This window comes from Lytechinus pictus, chromosome 7 (assembly GCF_037042905.1).
Source record: "Lytechinus pictus isolate F3 Inbred chromosome 7, Lp3.0, whole genome shotgun sequence".
NCBI lineage: Eukaryota > Metazoa > Echinodermata > Echinoidea > Temnopleuroida > Toxopneustidae > Lytechinus > Lytechinus pictus.
Window position 1 is genome coordinate 3122890 of NC_087251.1, and position 27976 is coordinate 3150865.

The 27976-nt window shown below is 33.2% G+C and overlaps 2 protein-coding genes across 34 annotated transcripts in view; both read left to right on the forward strand.

The window, feature by feature from the left end:
- Positions 1-13826, forward strand: part of LOC129265145 (presenilin-1-like) — a 33168-nt gene extending 19342 nt beyond the window's left edge. For all 33 annotated transcript variants that reach the window (XM_064101634.1, XM_064101638.1, XM_064101643.1 and 30 more), the window contains 9 exons: positions 1064-1269; positions 2232-2373; positions 3755-3822; positions 4206-4426; positions 4804-4902; positions 5668-5766; positions 6399-6611; positions 9363-9475; positions 10172-13826. In XM_064101634.1, coding sequence (XP_063957704.1) covers positions 1064-1269; positions 2232-2373; positions 3755-3822; positions 4206-4426; positions 4804-4902; positions 5668-5766; positions 6399-6611; positions 9363-9475; positions 10172-10327 — 1317 coding nt within the window. In that variant the 3' untranslated portion in view covers positions 10328-13826. The remainder of the gene's footprint in view (positions 1-1063; positions 1270-2231; positions 2374-3754; positions 3823-4205; positions 4427-4803; positions 4903-5667; positions 5767-6398; positions 6612-9362; positions 9476-10171) is intronic.
- A 3134-nt stretch (positions 13827-16960) lies between these two features.
- LOC129265144 (WD repeat-containing protein 64-like) overlaps positions 16961-27976 on the forward strand; it is a 30444-nt gene continuing 19428 nt past the window's right edge. The window contains exons 1-6 of the mRNA XM_054903136.2: positions 16961-17551; positions 19544-19674; positions 20058-20163; positions 20746-20852; positions 22329-22361; positions 26823-26933. Of these exons, the coding sequence (XP_054759111.2) occupies positions 17392-17551; positions 19544-19674; positions 20058-20163; positions 20746-20852; positions 22329-22361; positions 26823-26933 (648 nt within the window). The 5' untranslated portion in view covers positions 16961-17391. The remainder of the gene's footprint in view (positions 17552-19543; positions 19675-20057; positions 20164-20745; positions 20853-22328; positions 22362-26822; positions 26934-27976) is intronic.

Consider the following 27976-nt stretch of genomic DNA (forward strand, 5'->3'; position numbering starts at 1 on the left):
CATTTGTTTATTGCACAGTTTTGAATAAAAATGTATTTGGACACAATTATTTTTTCTTTTGATTTGTGTACATTTTCATTTTCCCCACTGATTTATGTATCATTAAAGGTATTTTATTCCCTTCTCAATGTAGATCTTGCATGGTTATCATAATTGGTTGCTGTTGTGAATTTGAATATTCAAAAGTTTTTGCCTTAGCAATACATATGATATTTCTTAAACTCACTTTTTAATAACTACAATCTGGTAGTTTTTATGTATAATTTTAAAATTTGTGATGAGAGTGGGGCATTTAATTCAGCATAAGTCTGGTAGTCATGATGTACTACTATTTGTTATTTTCCATTTTCAGTTACGAATGTGTCAGCCCCTTGCAGTAAGCACTGAGGAGAGCAAGGCAGTTTTTTGCCATAGAACCACTCAGTGTATGAAATACATGAGGATGAGCAATTTTACCCTCATGACTGCTCAAATTGCCCCTAAAATTCCCAAAATAGAATCCTTGGGGCGACCATCTTCTTTGAGTCACCCCAAGATTTGCCACAAACAATATTCAAGAATATTAAGATAAATCACTTTTATTCATATACCGCAGAAATAATGAAACTTGCTAATTGATAATTAATTTTTGTGTAAAAATGCAGCCCTTGAAATGAAAGAAATAGCCTGAATGTGGAAAAAGAATATCCATGGGGAAAAAATGGAACTGATTTCTTACCCTGTCCATTAGGACTTAAAACCAATGTCTATTAAAAGAGGAATTTCAAGGGAAGCTAGGTAGTTGAGGTTGCACCTAAGCCCTTTCTCACCTTCAATGGTTCAATATGAATATTTTGCAGTTGTAGAATCGTTACCTTATAATTCTATATAAGTAAATTTGAAATAATAATACTATTAAAGTTAATAATCAACAAGTTGTTTAGTTAGATAATATGACAATAAAAAGAAAACATTTGAAAGTGAAATGACAATTTTCTACACATTTGCCTGAGATCATTGATCTGTCATCATTTTTGCTTTAGTTATGTGAATGTACTCATTTTATTTACTATTCATTTATCAGGCCAATGCAGGAAACAGGCAAGCTAACCAAGAACGACAGAGGGATAGAAATCCACCGCCAATGGAAGAAGATGAAGAAGATGAGATGCTCAAGTATGGAGCTAAGCACGTTATCATGCTCTTTGTGCCTGTCTCACTCTGTATGTTGGTTGTCGTGGCAACAATCTCCACCGTATCTTTCTACACAGAATCTGGGGATGTTTACCTGTGAGTTCACTTTCTTAGAATCAAGTTGTTTATATTGTGTAAGATGAAATTGTTATGAAAGACATTCTGTATCACTAAGGATTAGGGATCTGAAATTGGTCCACAAAACAGAAGATTGAATCTTAAAAGTTCAGAATTAACAATCTCACACCCCCCTCTACAACATCAAATAAGAAAGTTATGACATTTCTAAGTTTTGCTTTTTTTCACAAAACAGTGATATGCACAACTCAGTGACATGCAAACGAGACAGACCATGATGTCCCTCTCTCACTATTTCTTTTGTTTTTTTATTGTTTGCATCATAGAATTTTTCTTTTTTTTACAGATTTGACAATAAGGACCAACTGGACTGAACCATATAGTATTAAACAATGATAAATCCACATTTTCAGGGAGGAATTGATTGTTGTTTCACTTGACAATGAGGAGAAAATTGGAATATTTAATGTAACAAAATACATAAATAGAGTGGATAACGTCATCAGTCTCCTCATTTGAATACCGACCAGGATGTGCATATAACTGTTTTGTGAAATTAAGCAAACATTTGAATTGTAATAACTTTATTATTTTACATCCAAATTTGGTGAATTTTTCAGTGTTATGCTTGTTGGATTTATATCTTTATATTTACTTTTTGTTAGGGTGGATTTGTCCTTTAAACTGTAACCATTCTCTTCCTCTCCTGATTGCCTCTATGACTCACATTTTAATTAGTAGTTTGTACTAGGGATATATGGATTTACTCTCCTCATCCTGATATTGCCAATCCTATCAATCAAAGTTAAATTCTTATGAAAGACAATCTAAGGATTAGCAATCAGAAATGGGTCCCCACTTCATATGTTTTTTTTTTTTTAGTCAGAAAAATGTACAATTTACATTTTTTTTATAATGTTGGTGGTGTTGTATATATATTGTCATTCACATTTTTTTTAATTTTTTCTCTTTCTTTATAGGATATACACTCCTTTCCATGAAAAGTCTGAACAAGCTGGAACTAAAGCATGGAATGCCTTAGCAAATGCTCTTATTATAATTGGCATAGTTCTTGTCATGACAATATTTCTGGTGGTTCTGTATAAATACAGATGTTATAAGGTTAGTAAGTGTATTTTTGTTTGTTCTATTTTGCTATTGCTTAAGGTGACAAGATCTGATGTGTATTGCATTGTATACCCTTTCTCTACCCCCATTACTCCTCTATTTCTTGTCTGTTGTCTCCCTTTCATCTGCAATCAATTTATTTTTTTCTTTGTTTACGCTTGTCTCCCCCTTTATATGATGTAAATGTGATTTGAATTATGCATCCTTTAATTCAACGTTAAGATTTTTAGGTTCTTTAAATAACATATTGAATTTGTGTAATCAATATTTGGTGACTATCAAAGCTTGTTCACATTTTATTTTGTTTTGAAAACAATCAGATATCTAGAGGATTTTAGATTCTTGAAATCAACAAAAGTTCATTCATTTCATCTGTCCAGTACATGTATGTTATCAAATGTACCCACCTGTGCGTGTCTACAAAGATATCAATTACCTTAGAAATGTTATTGAAGTAAACAATATTTTATTGATTGCGTCACATCAATAGTTATACAAGGTGTTCAGTCAGTGCTTGTATAATGGTGTGAAATGTACTTTAAATGACAATGATTGATTGTACTATTGAGTATGTAATTCAATGAGTGTTGGAATATAATAGCTGTAATTAAACATCTGTTATTGTGAAATAATTCCCATCATTCATGCACTAGTGATTTATATTAAGACAATTGTATTGTACTTTTTCCAATGATAGTGTTGCATCATGAAAAGTACATGTCACCAATAGTCTCGGGAAATACAAATAGGAATTAAATAAGTCTGTAGATCTGAAGGTTTGCATGGTGGAGTTTATAACATGGTGAACCGTTAACCTTCTCCACGTTAAGAGCATCAATGTATCTCTGAATACCCTGTGCGCATTTCAGGAACATGCCAAGATAAAAGGTCATTTAAAGGTCAATGAACTCTGGTCGTGTTGGGAGTATGTGTTGAATTAGCATCATAACTTAGAAAGTTTATGGATCTAGCTCATGAAACATCGACATAAGGGTAATCAAGTATGAATGATTATTTTGCACGTCCTAGGTCACATGATCATGGTCAAAGGTCAATTTGGGTCAATGGACATAATATTTTGTTATATTAGTGTTTTCTTCTGTGAATAATTATTCATTAGCTGACAGCTAAGGCATGTAGTCTGACTCAAAGCCTTAAAAAAAAACAGACTAAGCCTTCTTGTATGGTTACGGGTCTGCCGAATCGATGCCAATATAGTCTTAACTAAACAATACTACGTAAGTTACAAATGATATTATGCATGACTGAATAAAAATTTGAGGGTATATAATTTACCACAAAGAAAGGGTTCCCAATCATGTACAACTTATGTACTACAGCAAACCTTTCTCGTTTTTTCTCCAATATTTAATAGGTTATCCATGGCTGGTTAGTCTTGTCATCTCTTCTTCTTCTGTTTTTCTTCACATTCTTTTATTTACAGTGAGTATACACAATCACATATTTTGTGAGTCAGCCTTCCCTTTTATTTTTACTTCATTATATATTTTTATTTAGCGTTGTGGAAACATCACAGAAATATTGAAATTTTAGTCTTGCTTACTCTGCCAACTTGTACAAGAATGAATAAATTAATGTATAAATTAATACAGAATTAAAGGAAAATAATAATATTGATTTCTTTCATAGCTCTCATGTCTGCCTAATATCACTATTATAATGCTCCACAATTAGATAAATGAATTTTTTAAATATCATTTGTGTCTATGAATGGGTATTGGGAACACTGCTTTAGATGTTCTTGTTTATGAGAGTATAGGGTGAGTCTTGTTATAACAACAGGTTGTTTCTCTCTCTTTCCCCAGAGAATTGCTGGTAACTTACAACATACCAATGGATTACTTTACCATAGCAGTAATCATGTGGAACTTTGGTATGGTTGGTATGGTTAGCATACATTGGAAGGGACCATTACGTCTCCAGCAGCTCTACCTCATTGTCATATCTGCTCTCATGGCTCTTATCTTCATCAAATACCTCCCAGAATGGACCCTCTGGACCATCCTGGCAGCCATTGCCGTTTATGGTCAGTTTTCCTTCTATCTGCATGTGATTTTATCAGATGTTTTGTCATCAATTCAATTTTTGTTTCGTTTATGAAAGCAGGAAAAGGAGGGAAACGTTTGTTAATTAATTACTGACCAAACCCATCAAGAGAAAACAGAATTTTAGCTATTTTTTGGATTATTTTTTGTAATGTCACATTTGTTATCCTGTATGCTGTATATAATTAATTTCAGAACTGCCATACTCCCCAGAAATGTCAAATTATTGTTTTCTTAATTACCATATTGATCAACTCAAATTGCAAAACTTGATTAGAACACAAGAAGCAGATCAGCAATCATTTCTTTATTCAAGGACTTTATTATGATGATATATTATTATTTTTAATGTGTCTAGATTTATTTGCTGTGCTATGCCCCAAGGGTCCTCTCAGAATGCTGGTAGAAACTGCTCAGGAGAGAGATGAACAGATATTTCCTGCACTCATCTATTCATGTAAGAAACTCTTTTTGCATTTCTATAATTCCATTTCATGACCTGGGGGTCATTTCATAAAGCTGTTTGTAAGTTATGTACGACTGGTGACCCCTTCTTGCACTATTAGTTTTATCCCTATGTAGCTGACTTAGCACCCAAAACTATGTTCCAGTTGTGCATGAAGTCATATGTTACTTTAAGAACAGCTTTTTGAAACACCACCCTGGTTTAATTTGACTGACATATTCAGATAAATGCTCCCAGGTAATATATAGGGTATTTGAAAATTCTCACTCTCATCTGGTCTTAAGAAATAATGAATACTAGCCTTTTCTCCCTTTACTGTTATAGACCGTATGCATTGACGTCATTGTGTCACCATTTTAGAGGCTGAAGCCTTTGCCTTGCTTTTTTATGATAATCTGCAGCTGGCATATCTCTGACAACTGTTAATGTGTATTCCTATATCCTCTGAGGGAGGGCGCTATGAGATTATGACATCAGAATGTCCATTTCTTGAGGGGTTAGGGGATGAAAATTCATCATCTCATAGCTATGTGAAAAGAATCACTTCTCAGTTGAAGTAGCATATAAAGTCAATAATGTGATGTGTAGTTGTTAGATAGTGTGTATTGTAAATTCCAACAAATAAAATGATGTATTCTTATACATTTGCTAAATACAGTGCCAATACAGAGAAATCTATCCTCTTTTATATTGCATGTGTATCAAAAGATTAGCTGTAGATTGTATTTTATTTATGATCATGGTCTGTCTTTACAGCAACAATGGTGTGGTTAGTAGGAATGGCAGATGTTGATTCCATGCAACAGGCATCTAAAGGAAATAAAAAACAACCAGCAGCCGAAGAAAGTGAAACTGGTGAGTGTGTTATTTACAAAAATTGACTTGGAGATCAAAAAACCCAGATTTAACCATTAACAAGTTAGAGAACTTTCTGCTGTCTAGGATTCCTGTATTTGATCAGATGCTTTTTGGTGACTTTGGCATGTTAAGAATTTTTATATCTCCAGTGCAAAAAATATTTAAGGATTAATTCACTTTTACTTTTCAATTTGGTAGCTATACAATCTGTTACATTACTGTGAATATAAAAAAAGAATTACGAAAAAGAAAGTGCGGTAGGTATCTGGAAAGTCGGTGAGTTTTTTTAATTTATCATTTAGAGTTGTCTATTCATGAATTTATTTCCAATTATTCAAATATAAAATGTACATAAGATAGTAATGGGCGGCAGCACCTCAAGAAGCTTATCCTAATGAAATTCTTTTTGTCAATGCAAAAATTTGGAAAAGTTTTATCTCTAATCATTACGTTAGTTCACCAGTCACTGGCTTATCCTCCTGTAAATTTATGTTTATATGTCATATATGTCGAGTACCAGTCGCATATTTATCAACATCATGGGGGTGTAGTTAATAGGCATTTGCATCAGGGTTTAAACCTTTGACCTTTACATGACAGTGCAGAATGAACTACTCTCCTTTCCTCAGGTGGTGAAGCGAATCAAACAGTGTCAGGTGAACAAGAGGATGTTAACGGTGGTTTTGATACTGTGTTTACTGAGCGAAGAGATAGAGATCTAGAGAGGAGTACAAACTCTAGCGTTACCTCTGAAGATAGGAGAGCTGCTGTCAGGGCATTGAGACAGAATAATGCACAGAATAATAGACAGCCTACAGTAGATGAGGAGGAAGAAGAAGAACGTGAGTTTATGAATACAACCCAAGTAGAAGATTTATATTTGAGTATTTGAATGAAAAAAAATAATATATTGCTCCTGATGAATAAATGTCAAACATTGTCAAGTAATGTCCACATAATTTTTGCAGCTGACAGAATGGAGATAAGAGAATAAGATATTGGTTAGGGGGAACATATTATGACCCTTTCCCTTAGATCCAAGTGAGTTGGATTGGAGTGATGGCTGTGTTTGATAGAATTTAGAGGCAGATTTCTTGTGTGAAACACATTAAAACTGAAATTATTTACAATATTATGATATGCAATGGGTCAGATACATAAAAAATAGCAATTGCTTTTGCTTGATTCTGTATGCATAAAAATGAGCGACCAAATGCTTTTGCTAGTAAGCTCAAGCAATTGCTAACTGTCTGCTAGCATTTGCTTGACGATTAAGCTATTGCTAAAACATGTATGCATAAAGCAAAAAATTTTGCTTGTGCGTTTAAGCATGTGCTTTTTCAAGCTCCGTCAGAGCAGCTTCAGCATTTGCCTGATCAGGGTGTTCACGTTTTAAAATCATGTTTATGCATCTGAGAGAGAACCCCTAGGTGTACAGTAGCTTGCAGGAATATGTTTTCTTCCCAGTAAGTGCAAACCAAATGCACACTATAAATTTATTGATCAGAATCAAGTTAAAGGAATAGTTTGACACTGGGTCTAAGGAAAAGATGTGACATGAGAGAAGCGGTATTTTGCTCTGCCACACTTTTGCATTCGAGTCCAGCCTATGGTCTGTGCGTTGTGTTTGCACCAGCGTGACGCAGCTATTGTTCAAACCGCTAGCAGTTGCTTTCTGAAGGCAAGAAAAGGGTTTAAGCACAAGTGAAAGGTTATGCATACGAAATAAAGCAATTGCTAAGACATGATCTTTTGCTTGGCTAGTAATTGCTTTCCAGCAATTCCTAATTTTTGTCTCGCCCACCAGAGGTGAAGGCGAGACTTAAGGCCACCGCACACCTTACGACCCGACTGGTCGGCGACTGGCTTGCGACTGAGAGAGGGGAGATGAATCGCAAGGTAGTCATAAGCCACGACACCGCACACCTTGCGATCCGATTTGCGACTCACGCATGCGCTTTTTGCTTTTTGGCATAACAACAAAGAGAATGCGTTTACTACTGCGTATGCGCGTTGTTTATCATATACGCGTTGTGCAACTCTGCTGTCTGATTGGCTGGAATGTGGATTGAGCTTGCGATCCAGTCATAAGGATTCGACATGTCAAATCCTTCCGATTTTCCTTGCGATTTGTCTCTGACCGGTCTGCGACTCTGAAGCTGACATGCGCTGTGACGTCACATCTCCCCTCACCCAGTCGCAAGCCAGTCGGCGACTGGTCGGGTCGTAAGGTGTGCGGTGGCCTTTAGGGATCCAAATGTCGTCTGTCGTCCGTCCGTCACAAACCTAATGACACATAACTCCACAACCGTAAGTCGCTTTTCAACCAAACTTGGATGGTAGATGGACTTGGGGGACCTGCATGTTATGCTCCAGTCGGAGGTCACATGTAAGGTCAAAGGTCATTTTCAGGTCAACGTTAAAGTTTACATGCAAGACTCTCTTATGACACCTAACTCCGCAACCGTAAGTCACTTTTCAACCAAACTTGGATGGTGGATGGACTTGGGAGACCTGCATGCTAGGCTGCAGTCGGAGGTCACAGGGTAAGGTCAAAGGTCATTTTCAGGTCAACGTTAAAGTTTACATGCAAGACTCTCTTATGACACCTAACTCCGCAACCGTAAGTCACTTTTAAACCAAACTTGAATGGTAGATGGACTTGGGGGACCTGCATGTGATGCTGCAGTCAGAGGTCACATGGTTAGGTCAAAGGTCATTTTCAGGTAAATGTTAAAGTTTACATGCAAGACTCTCTTATGACACCTAACTCCGCAACCGTAAGTCACTTTTCAACAAAACTTGGATGGTAGATGTACTTAGGCGACCTGCATGTTATGCTGCAGTCGGAGGTCACATGGTAAGGTCAAAGGTCATTTTCAGGTCAACATTAAAGTTTACGTGCAAGGCTCTTATGACAAGTGTTATTCCATCCCAGTCATTTCACAATGAAGTTTCGATACAATTCTGTTGCGTGCCCTCGCAAATCACGATATTTCTTGTTATTTTCATAAGTGGGCGAGACACCAAATCGCTTTTGCCTTGTTATGCATCTGACCCAATATGTCATGGACTCAGAATTGTCTATTCATTGAAGTTTCAATTTCACAATATTTATATATTATTGACATATTGTGCAGCCCTGAAGACGACCATATAAACATGCTTAAGTTGCCTGGGGTACTGTGTAAGGAACTTGTAGCACACAATTATAGATTGAAGTTTGATGAAAACTGTCTTTGAAATTAGTAAAGGACAGATGTTTTTTGTCATTGGTACAGTGAAACCTGTATATAAAAACCATCATACAGGTGCAAGAAAAGCAGTCTCTATGAATAGCTTCCTGTAACACATGTTTTAGTGGGGGAAACTGTCAAACTATTTTAGGGAAACTGATTTGTGATATTTATTGACAGGTAGAAAGCAGGTTATGAAGACTTTTTTTGGGGGGGTGGGCTCTTGGGTTAGTCTTGTGTTGTTCATTAATTCTTATTGTCCTGGTTGTATTTTGGTACTTTGATGTATCTTTACACCACATTTATGTATATTCATTAGTTTTATTACTCATACTTCATTCTAATTTAATATTACAGGTGGTGTTAAATTGGGTCTTGGAGATTTTATTTTCTACAGTGTGTTAGTAGGGAAAGCATCAGCATCAGGAGATTGGACTACAACTGTAGCTTGCTTTGTAGCAATTCTTATTGTAAGTCATCCTCTTTTTCCCCCGTTTATCATTTTTGTCATAATTCAATTATACCAATAATTTTCTTTATTTTGCGTATAATCCTCTATGAATTCTTATGTCTTTCACTTAATACCTTAAGTATTGCAGATTGTATCTTAAATGTTGATGATTTATATAAAATTTTGGATTTTTCAAAACTCATTTTACTGAAATATTGAAATATCATTGGCATTCAAGAAGCCAAATGCCTCCTTAGAAGGCTCACTCTAAATGCTATATTATTATTATTATTATTATCATTCCTTGAAAAGTAGAGAGAGAGATTTATTTTATATGTAGAGATGTGTTTATGTGTGTATTGGATAGATATTTCCAATCTTTGTGATTAATTGAAATGAGTGTTATCTATCAAATGCTAATTCATTATTTTGAGGGCATACCGACTGTGTGTTTGCAAACAGCAGGAGCTCACTAATTTGTCAAATCTGTGAAGTATGTGCATGTATATGGTATTGCTCACTTTACTTAGGGGTACATGAAATGTATAAAGTGACATTTTTGGTTTTCCGTAGTGAGGATCAATCACATTCTCATTAAGATTACTGAAGATGTTCTCTATATCTGCTATTGACCATATATTGCTTCATATCCACTATATTATTTTAGTAAATTGACATTGATTTTTGTGTCTGATTTTCTTTTTTCTCTCTCCAGGGTCTGTGTTTAACACTTATTCTTCTTGCCATATTTAAGAAGGCCCTTCCTGCTCTCCCAATCTCCATTGCCTTTGGTCTTGTTTTCTACTTCTGTACCTCCAACCTAGTGTTCCCATTTACAGATGAGCTTGCAAGTCAACAGGTTTACATATGACATCATACATCTTTTAAAAGTTCCTGATGATATTATATTGTTCTGTTTCAAAAGGAAAGTTTACTTTGAAATTAGTTTGTTTAAATAAACAAGAAAGAGAGGAACAGACTAGTGAAATTTTAACAAACAAGGATTGGAACTAGGCAAATCATGAACTTTCAAAGTTTTTATTAAGCAAGTACTTTGCAATATATGGTTTCCTTCCATTCATTTGTGAAGTAATAAAAGTAAATTTACCGTAGTGATAACAAATTAATTTTTTTTTTCAATCCATAATGAAAATATAAAATTTCACATCAATGACTTTATTTAATGTTGAAGTATGATGAAAAATGTTTGGAAAAATCATGGGAAAATGAAAATTTCTGACTTGAAGATGAGCTCATGGGGGTGATAGGCTCAAATATTACAATCAAAGAGTTTGTTAATTGCATATCAAAAGTTCATTATTGTCTAATTTTCATTGGGGATATGCTTAAATGTTCACTCCCCCATTTCTCTCAATTTCTTTTCAAGCTACCTTGATTTTAGAGTGGACTTTCCCATTGAATGTGTTAAAATATTGCTTGTTAGATTTATTGTTGTTCTTTTTTAATCATAAAAATTTTTTAGAGAATGAATTATCAGTGACATCACAGAATTGGAGAAAATATGTAAGGCCTGGGAAAGTGTTTTATTAAGCATATTGTCAGTGAATTTTCATTACACTGACTAACTTGTTCTGAGCCAATCAGCTACAAGGATTTCAGTAGCTTGTAACAGGTATCAGTGAAAATAAGAAACTATTTTGTTTAACAAAATACTTCCAACAAAAGTTTTTTGTGGTCTGGATGGGGGAGGGGGCAGTTATTGAAATTTCAGAAAAATATTCTCCAACATCAATTTAGAATTGATTCTTTAACTTACTCAAGATAAACTAACCAGATTACAGTTGTTTACGTAGACTGGCTCTTTGATGGAAATTGAATTTAAAGAGAAAAATGGAATGTCAATATTTTTAAGTAGTTCAAGCTAAAGCTGTAGGCTTAGAGAATTAAGCTTCTAACATTTCCACTGCATCCTCATGCTTCATGCAATATTTACTTCATGAGTTTAGAAATAGTTAAACGAAGAAGAGATTAACATTCAGCATATCTGATCATAGTTAGGCTGTTGGGGGTTTTAAAAGACCAACACTAGAAATCTATTTCAAGGAATTTTGATTCAGGTTAATATAAATTTCTAACTAACTGACCAATTAATAATGAAAACATTAACAATCTTATTTTATTTTGTGTTTTTTTTTTCCATCAAAAATGACACCACTGCTAACATGTTATAAAAGAATTTAAAAAAGGGAGAAGTATTGTTATTTGGAACAACATGATTGCTGGATCTAATTTATGAATTGTTTGTAATGAGGCTGTGGGCACTATTTCTATGAATTGGAAAGGCCCAACAGACACCATGTGAAATATCATATTGAAAAATATGATGGATCTTGAATATTAAAATATAGAGTTCATTGATGGTATTTTGCCAGTTTGAAAATATTCCATCTCTTTGTTTGGCATTGTTATATTTTGTGTGTTAATGTTGCTCTTATTTATTTTGTTTGTTTCTATGTTAATTTTGTTGATACTATGTCTAATGCGTTTATATTTAAGAATGTTCTTATCATGATTTTTTTATTAATTTTGCTTGTCAAAAAGTGTAAGATATTCACTCTGAATTTTGATGTGTACAGATGATTTTTGCAAGAAAATGGTTAGGGAACTTTAGTAGTACTTATTATATTAGCGATTTCACAAGCCCTTTTTAAATTATTAATTAATGATTTTATTCACAAATGTATGTATCATTAGGAGATAAAAATTTCATAGTATAATAATACAGACATGAAAGCTGCATAGAATTGAATGATGTAATCGCCCAGCATTGTATAGGTAGACACTGTATGACTACAAAGAAACTGAAATTAGACATTTAGCTTTACACAAGATGCATGTACACTATTCTGACTATTCCCTTAGCAGCAGAGTTTGAAAGATTTGCTTCATTATATAAAATTTGAAGAGAAATAAGTGATATACTAGTTACTTTTTGAATAACCTTCAAATGTTATGCTATACAGAATTATGAAATGTATAGTCTTTTGATTGTGCCATGGTAGCTGTTGATTAGAGATGATGAGGTGATGAAATGCTTTTTTTCATTTCATACTCCTTTTTGTAAACTCCAACAGAAGAGAAAAGAACAGTTACATGTAGGTAATGTTTCCATCTTGGAGTAACCCCCATGTTTTGCAATTCTTCATGAACACAATAGATAATTTCAAGTTTTGTGTCGGTGTACTGACTTTAATTCCAATATTGAATGTGGGCTTGATGTGACTAACATATGAAAGCTCAATATCTGTTGTTTATCGCAGCACCAGCCTCACTTAAAATTTGATGTGATGAATTGTGTAAATTAGGCCCAACACCAACGTCATTTCCATTTATGCTCAATCTTATACTGTTTTTATTTACAAAGGAAGAATGTTTATCTGTGAACTTGTACCCGATTTATATTGCTTTGTATTATGTTTGAATGGAAATGAAATAAAGAATTGAATTGAATTGAATCAGTTATCAACACCAATCTTAAAATCACACAATATGTTTTTTTCTGTTAATAGCCAAAGGCTTATGTGCCTTATTTTCCATAATTTGTGGACTTGTCATTCATCCTAATCTGTCATACCCTTTTCAAAATAAATAGGAAAAGAAAATTGTGGATGATTATTGGTAAACTAGGTGAGGGGGTGGGGTGAAATGAATTTAAGATATATAAAGATTTGTATTTCAATAGTTAAGTCAATGACAGGCTGAATGTGTTGGAAAAAAGGATTAAACTAAAAATCTAAGTCAATCAAGCATAGTAGGCCCCTTTGAATATAGGAATTGTTGATGCAAATTGATGATGAATTAGTATAATTGTTTTTAAAAAGCTGATATTGACGCATCAGAAATCTAAATCTGTTTTATTTTTTCTCAGTGAACCTATCTGACAAACAAATTCTGGCAGTATCATAAATCATATGTACTTCAGATACTATTCAAGCTCTATTGAATTTACTGAATGTTGCTCGAAAAATAGAATTTATCTATGTTTATATGATACTAAATGATTTGATACATAACCACATAATCAGCCTCTGAATCTTATGAAATTTTTACATTTCTTATCAACCAACCAACCCTCATACTCACATCTGAAAATCATATACAACTGTCAACATATTTGATGTATAGTAAAGGCCTTTTTTCACCTTACATAGATAACCCACTATTACCCATTTTATACTGTGTGTAGTCAATGTAAAAATAATGTATCAAGATCATGTAGATCATTTTGAGTATTATTGCAACCAATTTTATGAATAAATGATATTTGATTGTATAGACCTAAGTATAATTCTGTTTTATTTGTTTTGTTGTGATTTTACAATAAAGTCTTTACTATTTGTTGAAATGTATCCATATGTTAATTTGTTCTGTTGTATTAGTAGTGAATTCAAGATATTATATGGGCAGAGGGCATGGAAATTTGTTCAAATTTTCTCTTAAGATTTCTGACCCCCCTAAAAAAAAATTACCTGTTACCTATCATCCAGATGCCTAGTGGCACATAATGCCTCCACCGAACGTCTCCCCCTTCGCCTATCAGAGGCCACAGCTCTGGCTTCTGTCCATGTCCTCCATCCAGCCAGGGTCCTTTCTTTTTCCCCCAAAAAATAATAACTAAATGAAAATAAGATATAATATAAATGAGTAAATAAAATAAAATAGAAATTAAATAAAGAGAGTGTGGTTCCCGCTTCCCACACAGTCACAATTTGCCACACCAAAACTCTGGTAAGTAAAACAGTTGTAAAATCAAGAGGTTGGGTACTTATCAAAGGGGGATACAGTGTACCCTCTGCACCCACCCCACCCTTGGATCTGCACATACCTTGGTTATCAATATTCTTGAGTTGGTATTTACTTCTGCATATCTTCTTGAATAAGGAATGAAGGCAGTACTCACATTTATGATTAATGACAGCTCCACCCTTATGTCAGCCAATGACACCCCAGTAGCTCCCCATATACTAAGCAATATTAATTCATTTAAAGTGATATTTTCCAAGAAATTACAAGGATTTCACATAAGGGTGCATTTGATATTATAATCCATCATATTTCATACAATCTCCTATGAACAAAAAAATCACCATGAACTTAATGACAATTTTAATATGGAAGTCAAATATTACAAAGAGGAGATTCTATAATATGATTTCACATAATTAAATCTTTTTAAAAATCCACAATAAAATTGTAACTAATGGATTTTCACAAAAGAATCGTGATAGGTTTCTTTCACCTTTCTGGGTTTTTTAAACCCAGTTCAGTGCGAGTGAACTTGCCTTTAAGGACATTGTAAGAAACTTGATTTGGAAGGAAAATTAATCATGTTTACAAATAAGATATTTTGTATGTTTACTCTTCATCAATCCTACCTTTAGCTCCTTTACTAGATCAAGTTTATAACATAATATCGAATCAGATAACAAATATTTGATTGGTTCACTGGGTAGCATGGCTTGCTTTTTAATCAGCATACATTCCGTTATATTAAAAAAGACTTCATTATTATTTTACTGTACTCTACTAAATCTATTCAGCATGGGCAGTTTTATTTTCTCCATTAAAAAATTTGGCTTATGTATTGTAAAAGCAAGACACCTAGAATAACATCCGACAAGATTTGTATTCAGTACTATATAGTTCACATTTCTTTGATTTGTTCTTTTGAACCTAATCACCATATTTCATAATAGAAAACTCATTCCTAGTCTCTCCTAGGAACACAAAAACAAAAGTTATAGTTGTTTGACAAAAAATATATAATGCCCACGTTCAATCGGGCATAGGGCATCAATTTTTTGTTGTTTTCAAGTTGATATATTAAGATAATATGATCATGGACTTGGATGTATAGATAAAGATTTATTTATACCTCCATGATATATCCAGGCTTTAAGTCTTATCTATAGGGTTTTTTCCATAATCTTTCTTTGCGAATACTAATAATAATGAAATTAGAATGTGTTTGGAAAGGTTGTCCCTACCCTACATCACAAAGATGTTGAATCTGTGACCAATTTGAAATCTTCATATACTGGTACACTGTTGTATATGCATCCCGGGGGGGCCACTTACATTGACGAGTGGATACCATGCGCGACCAAAAAAACACGTTAAAAGGATGTCCTTTTCACGATAGGGCACGTTACGTACGTAACGTGATAAGGGTGTCAAAAACACAAAAATAATGAAAAAAGGGTATCTATTTCGCTAGAACAATTACGTGTTTAGGGTCGAATTTGCGGGGATGATTAAACAAAATTAAAATGTTTTATAAAGGATGTCTTTTTGCCCCAACACTTCGTGTTTAGGGTCCAATTTGCGCGAGATGTAGAAGGTGGGGTCGTACTAAACCAAATAAGGTAAAGCCGACGACCGAAGGACCCGTAACAATAAAACATTCCTGTACTTGTTTAGGGGTTCATTTCAGGGAATATTTGCCAAGAGTATCGTTTTGTTTCCAATTGTTAAGGGTAGGGTTTCACACGCCAATACTTGTTAAAGGACAAGTCCACCCCAACAAAGAGTTGATTTGAATAAAAAGAGAAAAATCCAACAAGCCGCATAACACAGAAAAATTCATCAAAATCGGATGTAAAATAAGAAAGTTATGACATTTTAAAGTTTCGCTTAATTTCACAAAACAGTTATATGCACATCCTGGCTGGTATGCAAATGAGGAGACTATGACGTCATCCACTCACTATTTCTTTTGTATTTTATTATATGAAATATGAAATATTCAAATTTTCTCCTCATTGTCAAATGATACAACAACTAATTCCTCACTGAATGTGTGGAATTAGCATTGTTTAATATTATATGGTTCAGTCAAGTTGGTCCTTATTGTCAAATCTATAAAAAAAATGAAATATAGTATAATTCAAACAATAAAAAACAAAAGAAATAGTGAGTGATGGACGTCATCGACTGAGTCACCTAGTTGTGCATATCCTGTTTTGTGAAAAATAAGCGAAACTTATCGTGAATGGAAGTGGCCCCCCGGTACAATAGTTTTTTTTTTTTTACATCTTTTAGATATTTACCTATTTCCATAATTCATCCAATTTTATTACATTTTAAGTATATGATCCTCTGATAGTTTTATCTGTAAAATATAAAATGAATGTGAAATAAATACCAAGTTCAATGGAAATTTTAGAGTTCAAGCTATTTGTCAAAGTTGGGATTTCTTTCTGGGTTAAATGTATCTAGGTTTAAAGAAAAACACAAACAACAACAATGCCGAAGAAATATAATGAAATGAAAATCAAATTTCCTTCAAGTTCACAATAAGAGGAATTTCCCTTGCCAATGGCAATAGCTGAGCCCAATAAGGTATTGATGTCAAGATATAGACGTGTAATAGCTATATCGATCATCTCATATCCTACTATTACATAGCGTGAAACAACTATTGTTTGTCTTTGTCAGTTGACTGCCTTCGAGCGAGGGCCACCGACCCGGTGATTACCATAGTGACTACACGCTAAGGTCGTATGTAGGTCGGTCTCTCTGCGATCAGTAGTGCAGACGATAAGTGAGCAAATTCTACCATAATCGATAGATACAGCGCGAGAGATATAGAAAAGCAAGGAGGCGAAAGCTAGACATAATTGCTGCTTTCTCATTTCGAGACCACGGTTTGAAAGAGTAATTTCTTTGAAAAAGGTGAAAACTACCCATCATTCTGCGTTGCAAGTATTTATATATTGTGAATGCTAAGTTAATTTCAAAGGACAAAACTTTTTGACGTTTTGCAACTAAATCAAGGCCGTCGTCGAGTTGAGACTTTACACTAGTTTGACTACTCCGAATAGCCACCGGAACCAATGTTAATTTCTGAAATATACATTATTTCATCATGTTCGATGACTGGATGATTATTTAACCTGACGGAACTAAGGAGTCATGACATCCAAGGCGCCTGAGAAAGCATCTGGTGGTCTCCCGAGACCATATACCACGAATACTTTTCGACAAAAGTTGGAGCAATTTGAAGAACTAATTGCCCGTCTCACCCAGCAGGACAGCGAGGCAAGCGCGGAGGAGCGTCGGCAGGCAATCAATGGTATGATCCCATTACCTTTCCTTGGCCTTGGGCAGGTGGGATTCGAGAGGTAGTCCCGAAAAAGAGTCGGATCTCGGGCGTGGGCGTTGGTGTATTATAGTTTTGAAAAAGAAGTTGTCAAGTAACTTTTTGTATTTTCAAGTAGGACCTCATGATTATATGAATTTTTCTAAATTTATTTGTTATACTCATTAAAGCTGATGTTTGTTTATTTATCATGATAAGAGTCTGGAATGTTATGTCCATTACTATAAATAGGAAAGTCACTATCTCTGCTGGAATTCATCTTCATTAATGTCATCACCTTTTCATCATTATCTTTATCCTCATGCTCATTATTTTTTATAATTTTATTGTCATTATTATTATTGTTATTATTATTATTATTGTTGTTATTATTATTGTTGTTGTCATTGTTATTATTAGTATGAACATTATCATTATGACCTTAAACTAAGCCTTCTTAATGTTATTGTCAATTGTTTTATTCATCATGATTATAATTATTGATTCATTTGATAGAAGACGGATGTAATAAAAGCAATGGGAAGAATGGTCTCATATGTTTATTTATATTTATAATAATATTTTATGCAAATTTCACATATTTCATTAAAACATGAACCAGAGTAGTAGGTCCATGATTAAACCATGTCAGAATAATATGTATTCCTATTAGTTAATACAGTAAATATTTATGAGTTATTGTGTGTTTTCTTCATATCACTTTCATTTGTGCAGTCTCAGTCTATCAGAAGCATGTAACCCTGTCTGATAAGAGTCCTAGTATGATTTGGTGATATTTAAACGAAAATATTTCAAAATAATCTGTTTTATCAAACCATTCTCGAAGGACAAGTCCACCCCATCAAAAAGTTGATTTAAATAAGAAGAGAAGATCCAACAAGCATAGTACTGAAAATGACATCAAATCGGATGTAAAATAGGAAAGTTAAGACATTTTTAAGTTTTACGAAATAGCTATATGCACATCCCGGTTGTTATGCAAATGAGGGGACTGATGACATCAATCACTCACTATTCTTTTGTATTTTATTATGTGAAATATGGAATATTCTTGTTTTCTGCTCATTGCCCTGTGAAACTGTTTTATTTCTCCCTGAACATGTGGAATTACCATTGTTTAACATTTTATGGTTCAATCAAGTTGATCCTTATTGTCAAATCTGTAAAAATGGAAATAATGTATAATTCAAACAATAAAAAAACAAAAGAAATAGTGAGTGAAGGACATCAGCGCTTCTCTCATTTGCATCTGACTAAATTGTGCATATAACCATTTTTTGAAAAAAAAGAAAAACTTAAAAATGTCATAACTTTCTTATTTTACACCAGATTGTGATGATTTTTTAGCATTATGCTTGTCTGATTTTTCTCTATTGATTCAAATCAACATTTTTATGTGGTGAACTTGACCTTTACTTAAATTATGGGCAGTATGGGCAGGTGATGGTTTGCTTTGATATTTCAAGTGATAAAAGAATATAGAAAATGCAGATGAAGAAATTAAATGAGGAACAAAAATAAAGTCACCTTAAGGATAAAAATAGGGCTCAGATATCCTGGTGACAACCCTGTTTACAAGTTATAGTATTCTATTGTGAATTTGATCTTTGTAACTTAATAAGAAATAATTGTATAGCACTTATCGCAAAACATGTCTCTAAGCGCTTACATGTAGGAAAATTAGAAAGAAAGAAAGAAGGAATTTCAGCAAAACATTAAAGTAATTATATAGTTCACAGTAGACTATAGACAGCAAAGTCATATGAAAAATTGTTTACCAAACAAGACCCCTTTCTTATATTAATCTATCCTGGACGAAAGTCATGCCACATTATGTTTTTATGAATGTTTTTAACAGAAATATGGCGCAATATAAATGCTGTGGATCATCATCATCATCGCATTATTTGCATTTCAGTATATTTTCTGTATCATACATCTTTAAATGTTTTGCCATTGTTTCAGAAAACCTGAGGTTTGACACGTTCTGTGATTCGATCCAAGCTTTATTTGGACCAGACATCCGAAGCAGCGATCTGAAATCAATTTTCAGAAAAATCAGCAACAATCCAGATGCTAAGGTTGATTGGAGTGAGGTAAAAAACAAAAATCAATGATTTCTGTCTTTCAAGGATGTTTTGTTTGTATCAATGAGAAACAATTATGAAAGACCAATGGAAAGAATGGACAATGTCAATTCAGTGCTGTTATTGTTCTACATAGAAACAATTAATGCTTGGGCACTGCTTCTTATTTTCTACATTGTTTGTTTGGGGGATGGGGTAGTTCTGTTTGAGGTGAAAACAACCCCAATAATATTTAAAAAAAAAACACTTGTATTTACAATATAATGATATTATAAATCAAGAACTTATTCAAGTATTTGTAGCTTGACATTCTAAGAATTGCTGTAACTTGTTCTTTGTTCTACTTGATGAAATGTTGTGGGTTCCCATTGAATATTCTATTTTTGCTTCAGATTTTTGGATACTTTCATTCTACGACTGATGAACCTGAGCCGATGCTAAATGAAGACATCAGTGTTTTTACTGTCTCAAAGAAACAAAGAGTTGGAGAGGCTGCAGGTAATGCAATCAATTCACTTGAAAATTTAGATTTTATTACCATTGCATGGGTCTTGAATAATTAAATCAAATTGCAAAAAAACCTGTTTCACATTTGCTTTTAATCACTTAAATGTAATGAAATACAATTTGATTTTGATTATATTTTGTGATGTGTTATTTTTCACTTGATCTTTTTAAAGATTTACATAGTTCTTTAAAATTGGAAAATGTATTGTTTGCTGTTATTCTAAACATATTCATTTATAAATCATCAAGATTATTTCTGTTATACCCCCAAACATATAATTTTTGTAAATTTATTTTATCTTATCTGAATTATCTAACATATTTTCTCTTGCAAATTTCAATTTGTATTCTTATGATGTTTATGAAGATATTTGTTTTGGTTTAACAAGTTTGTACCCATGTGATGATAAGTGTGTTTCATGCTCTTTGGAATGTAATATATGTATGACTGTCTGAGTATACAATCTTACATTGTCTGAGCGTACAATCTTATGTTGTCACTGGAAGAGTTTTCTTTTGTAATCTTAGGTACGTAAGTTTAATAAAAGAAATTAATTTATATTTTTGTATTAGGTGACAAGAAGAGAAGAGATGTGATTCATGCTGCAACAAGTGTACCTCAGGTAGATGTGTATCTAGCAGCATCTCAGAAAGGGGTTATATCAGTATGGAACTGTAAGGTGAGAAGATGATTTGTTCAATCTCCATTACAGTATCTTTATGGTCAGCTATTATCAGAATGTGTACAAAACATAGATTGATTTTCTGCAACTTATCAGATGCAATGTGTTACTTACATTCCTCTTCTTTGTCTTGGGTGGCAGCGGTGGGATCGTCAGAGCAAAAATTATACACCACATAGAGCTACATGTGAATATCTAGTCCAGTGGCTGTATTCTGGTTGTTTATCATGTACTATTTAGTGATTTACCTCTAGTTTGGTTCACTTTCACATAATCCTTTCATTTACATGGTGTTTGATATATATTTAAAGGACAAGTCCACCCCAACAAAAAGTTTATTTGAATAAAAAGAGAAAATTCCAAAAAGCATAACACTGAAAATTTCATCAAAATCGGATGTAAAATGAGAAACTTATGACATTTTTAAAGGACAAGTCCACCCCAACAAAAACTTGATTTGAATAAAAAGAGAAAAATTCAACAAGCAAAACACTGAAAATTTCATCAAAATCGGATGTAAAATAAGAAAGTTATGACATTTTAAAGTTTCGCTTCATTTCACAAAACAGTTATATGCACATCTCGGTCAGTATGCAAATGAGGGACTGATGACATCACTCACTCACTATTTCTTTTGTATTTTATTATACGAAATATGAAATATTTTGATTTTCTCATCATTGCCATGTGAAATGAAGTTTCATTCCTCCCTGAACACGTGGAATTCCATTATTTTAACATTTTGTGCTTCAGGCAAGGAGGTCCTAATCATCAAATTCGTAAAAATTGAAATATTGTATAATTCAAACAATAAAAAACAAAAGAAATAGTGAGTGAGTGACATCATCGACTCTCTCATTTGGATGTAACTGACTCGTTCATATAACTATTTTGTTAAAAATAAGCGAAACTTTGAAATGTCATAACTTTCTTATTTTACATCCGATTTTGATGAAATTTTCAGCATTGTGCTTGTTGAATTTTTCTCTTTTTATTCAAATCAACATTTTTCTGAGCTGGACTTGACCTTTAAAGTTTCGCTAATTTCACAAAACAGTTCTATTCTCATCCTGGTCGGTATGCAAATGAGGAGACTGATGACATCATCAACTCACTATTTCTTTTGTTTTTATTATATGACAAGGTCAATGGTGGCACTAATACGTATAATGATAGGAGGGGTGAGAAGACCAATAGAAAATAAACAGAAAGTGGACATAATAAAAAAAAAACAGTTTATTTAGAGATGTGGGTTGGCACTTGGCAAGCCTACTACACATTAGGTGTATTCGGACATGTGGACATGCACTTTTTTTTAATATATGATTTATTTCCCTTATTTTTAATTGACCACCTAAAAACTAATAGGATGCAATTGACTTTCCCCTGAAGCACTCCCTATGAATGTTGTAGACTGTGTTAATAGATTGCTATTTAGATTGTGAGATAACATTTATATTTTCTCTCCAACAGACACTGAGATTACAAGCATGCTGTGATGTTAATGTAAGTATGTCATCTAGCAACTCAATGGTCCATTATTTGTCCCCATTAAGTGCTATTCAATTAGTAGTGGGTGTAAATTGCTTTTAATTAGTTGTTGCATGCAGTGTTTTGTACATGTACTCGTTATGAATCTCTGTCAAGTTTATCAAGGGTGGTGCAATGGTTTGAGGCAATGGATGTTACCTGTATTGTGTGGGCACTTGTTGAGCTGACTTAAAAAAACACCTTCAGGTTTTTTATTCATCAAGATTTTATCCTTTATAATCTGAAACAAATAAGGATTATTAAATTCAATATGAAAAATTTCATCCATTGCACAGCTTATATGTACATCATTCAGATAAACTTTCAAGAGTTAAAAAAAATCTATTTAAAACAGTATGTATTACTTCAACTTTTTCTCTGATTGAGGTCACATTTAGTTTTTTGTCTCGCCTGCATAGCAGAGCGAGACTATAGGCGCCGCTTTTCCGACGGCGGCGTCAACATCAAATCTTAACCTAAGGTTAAGTTTTTGAAATGACATCATAACTTAGAAAGTATATGGACCTAGTTCATGAAACTTGGACATAAGGTTAATCAAGTATTACATCCTGCCTGAGTTTCAGGTCACATGACTAAGGTCAAAGGTCATTTAGGGTCAATGAACTTAGACCATGTTGGGAGAATTATTTTCAATATCTTAACCGAAGGTTAAGTTTTTGAAATGACATCATAACTTAAAAAGTATATGGACCTAGTTCATGAAACTTGGGCATAAGGTTAATCAAGTATTAGTAAACATCCTGCACCAGTTTCAGGCCACATGATCAAGGTCAAAGGTCATTTAGGGTCAATGAACTTTGGTCAAGTTGGGGGTATTTTTGAATTACTGTCATAAATTTTAAAATTTATGGATCTAGTTCATGAAACTTAGACATAAGGTTAATCAAGTATTAGTGAACATCCTTCCTGAGTTTCAGGTCACATTACCAAGGTCAAAGGTCATTTAGGGTCAATGAACTTTGGCCAAGTTGGGGGTATTTACCTTCATAACTTTGAAAATTTATGGATCTAGTTCATGAAACTTGGACATTAGGTTAATCAAGTACCACTGAATATTCTGTGCGAGTTCCATGGTCACATGACCATGGTTAATGGTCATTTAAGGTCAATGAACTTTGGCCATGTTGGGGGTCTTTGTTAAATTACCATCCTAACTCTGAAGTTTATGGATCTATTTCATAAAACTTGGGATATAAGAGTAATCAAGTATCACTGAACATCCTTCCTGAGTTTCAGGTCACAAAACCAAGGTCAAAGGTCAGTTAAGGTCAATAAACGTAGGCCATGTTGGGGTAATTGTTGAATTGCCATCATAACTTTGAAAGTTTATGGATAGAGTGAATTAAATGTGGACATGGATGTAGTTGACAAGTCTTAAGTCACCGTTCAAATGTCATCTATGGTCAATGAACGTGGTATTATGTCATTATATGAATGGTGTTTTTGTGAATGATTATTTTATAGTAGTTTTCAAAGTTAGCACTGCTGCTATATTAAATCGGGTAATGCAGGCGAGACTGCCAGAGGCGTTCCACTTGTTTAATCATAGTTCAGTCTACAAGGAATAATTGTTGTGATTATAGACTTACTACATTTATATACTAGATTTTTTTTTTCAACTGTAGTTCTGATTTTCAAAAGCAATCACAAATTGACATAATTAGCAAAAATAAAAAAGAAAGAAAGCACATGTGTTTGCCTTTTCAAGCTAAAGTTTTTGTTGAAAGCTCTGTCATGAATATTCATGCATACACAATCTACTCCATCTCTTGCTATGTTGATATCTTCATTTAAAGTACTCATGCTTGGGTATTCTTACCACTCTTATGTCAATATTTCAACACAGAGTATGAACTGTAAAGGCCTAAAGAAGGTAAAGAATCCATGGCCCTTCCATGAGTATATTGTAATCTTTACTGCAAATATTAAAATAGTCCCATGGGTAGCAACAATGTCTCAAAAGCAGACATGTTTGAGAACAAGATGAAGATGTGATGGAATCTGTTAATAAAACCACTTTGATTGCTGTGGTTCATGTGAATGTTATGTATTTTGATCATCATACAATCTCCTTTTGATTTGTTTATAATTATGTACATGATATTGATAGATGTTTCTAGAATAAATGGATGTACAATCATTTCAATCAATTAAATGCCCAAAGGAAATATCAAGCAATTTTCTGTCTTCTAATACAAAGGTGTTAAAGGAAACCAAAACCCAAGAAGAGAAGCAATCTTAACGTGGAGAAGGTTTACGGTTTACTATGTGTAATGTGAAGAAGGGAAGGAAATACAGGCAGAAAGATTGAAATTGAAAGACGAGATAGGATGAAAAGAGGAAATTAACTCCACCATGCAAACCTACAAAGATCATCAGAAGCAATCTTTTTGGAAAGCGCTAAATGAGAGGAACAATTAAAAAAAAAGTTTCATCAAAATCGGTTATGAAATAAGCAAGTTATGGACGTTTAAAAAGTCTTGTTGTACTTTCTATGGGGATCCTCAAATTGGCAAACATGCTTCAAAATGGCGGATTTTGTGGACAACTCTCCATTTAATTGTACACAAATTTTCAGATTTTCCCCTTTATTTTACATATTTGACATTATTTCTTCCTGACCTTGACATATGTGATGTGAATTATATTTTCCCATGACATGTTGTGCTCAGAAGGAGGCAAGAAGCAATTTGGAAAATAATGAGGAAAATTTGAAAATTTGTGTACAAAACAAATGGAGAGTTGTCCACAAAATCAGCCATTTTGAAGCATGTTTGCCAATTTGAGGATCCCCATAGAAAGTACAACAAGTCCTTTTAAATTTCCATAACTTGCTTATTTCATAACCGATTTTGATGAAACTTTTTTTAAATTGTTCCTCTCATTTTACTCTTTCCAATAAGATTGCTTCTCTTCTTGGGTTTTGGTTTCCTTTAATCATGTAGATCGATGCATGATTTCATTACACTTACGTCTCTTTGACTTGAAATATAAGATTTATCCATTGCAAAGAATGCATGTACTTTACAACTTAGAAATCATTCTAATCCTACCTTCAATTCACTTGGTTATTTGATATCCAGAAAATATTAGATCTAACATATATATAGAGAGAGAGGGGAATGGGGGGTGGATGGGGGTTGAGGTGAACACTTTTGGATTCCATTTCTTGTATTTTTAAGGAAATAATTCTTAGGTTTTTTTAAAATATATATTATGTTTCATGAATTGATGAGTATGTGTTTTCTTTTTTGTGTGAAAATTCATTTCATCACGTGTTATGTAAAGATGTTGCTCTGAAATCATATAGCTCATATTTGACTTTTGGATACTCACTGTATGTAATACAGAAACTGTAATATAGTCTTACTTTCAATTGGACTTTTTGATGACCTTTTGAATAGAACCAATTCAGTCTTTGATCCTTTTGTCAATATTTTCAATACAATAGGGAAGATACAATGCTCATTCTTATGGCATATCTTTGATATTGATTTTCATGCCTTCTACAATACTAGTGTCCAATGCACAAAGGAATGAATTGCATATTCTAAGTTGTTTATGTTTGCTCCTTGTAAGAGAGTGACAGAGCAAAATTTTGTGAAAAACAAATCCATGAGGAAGGAAGATGGAAGATTAAGAAGAGATAGGAAAAATGAATGAAAATTTTAATTTGGAAAAGGTTTCTTGTAGGATAGGAAATATTTTTGAATTTTTTAAGGCTGTTTTTTTCCACAATGGGGCGATTGCTTCATTTTTTGGACTAATTCTTTCATTTCAAAGGCTACTTTTTTATTATGCTATAAAAGCAATTCTCATTATTCTGTTGTAGAAAGTTGATTTTTAAAACTTTCTTGATTATTGTTTGTGGCAGAACTTGACCTCTTGGGGCAGCTTGAGAATAGATGGTCAAGTAAAAGCACTTAATTTTGGGAATTTTAGGTGCAAATTGGGCTGTCATGACGGCAAAATAGCCTGTCACCCTCATGTATTTCAAATGCTTGTTTCTTGCATCTCTAATGATAGATGATGTTATGTATGTAATATGTGTTACTGTCATACTGACTATATCCTTTGTTATACAGGTTACATTTATAAATTATGTGAGTTTTATCTTTATGTACATGTATCTACTCTGCGAGTCGAAGCTATATACATATATACTATGCAAGTCAAACTATTTTATATACTATTCAAGTTTTGTTCATAATATGCATGTAGTACATGAGCCATATTTTTTATAGACATCTTTAAGCCATCTATTCATTGCTAACTTATTTTATTTTATCTACATTCTGATAAATACAATGGCTTTTATTTAATCTTTTTATAACTGTGATCTAATATTTACAAATTCATACTTATAACATCAATGAGTCAATCTTTATGATAATCTTGTCTTGTTTATTGTTGTAGGAGACGTGCTGGGTGACAGGAGTAGACTATTTGCCAAGTTTGCGTAGGATTGCTTGCTGTACAGAACGTAGCATTTGTGTTTGGGATCATAGAGCTAAAGGAAAGAACCAGGTAAGATCTAGGACTCTTCTTACAGTGCTCACTTAAAAGGTTGTATGTTCAATTGTACTTCCACATTTTATTTCATGGCAAAAGAACAAATGAAATACAAATGTGATGGATATTGAATATACCTAGGACCATTGGCCAAGAAAGCCCACATAAAACTTACTCTTATTCAAGTTTCTCCCACATTGGTTGGTTGTTATATGCTTTGTATTGAATTCTTAAATTGATTGAAATACAATGTGGTATGAACAGGAGGAGAAATAGTCTCCTAAAAATACAATTATGTTTTTCACATTATGTTTACCCAAAGAATGCTGTTCTCTTAAAGACAGAAGTGTTGTAGTATGACATCTTGATATTTCTATCTGTCATATTTGCATTTCAGATCAGAGAACAAATAGTTTGATTTTTGATATCTAAAAATAGAAAGTGATTGTTTAGTGAGCTCCATGTAACAATGAATGGATTCAAAGAAGATTGTAATTGTGTGAGATTTGTTAGTGTAAGGAAAGGCTTAAAGGAATGTTGGATACAAATACCATGATAACAATAGTGATAGCAAATAAAAAGTTGGAAAGACTTGTTTAGCTCTCATATTGGAAGTGAAATTTGAATGACTGATGTATATATTACATTTATAAGGTAAATTACTTATTATAATGATGGTAATATTGTCTTTTTTCACTGATTTCATCACCTTTACCTTGTATTTTTTTACGCATGCATGTATATTTATATATTTTGGGGTACTATTTCAGGGACAGTTCCAGGTTTCAAAGGGGGTGCACAAAAATTTGATTTTTTTTTTTTCAAGATTTCTTTCCAAGTAAATGAGGAAAAATAATTACTTCTCCTAAAAGTCATACAAATCCAATTATTTGCATCCTTATTCAAAAAGTATCACCACAGTTGCTTTTCTTTTTTTCTTTTTAGGTTATATGTATAGTGAAGCAATTTACTCATCCTCAAAAAGCTCACTCAATATTAGCCTTGTCGCCAAAAGTCACAAATCCACATAGTTTATGACCACAATATTAAATTATGTA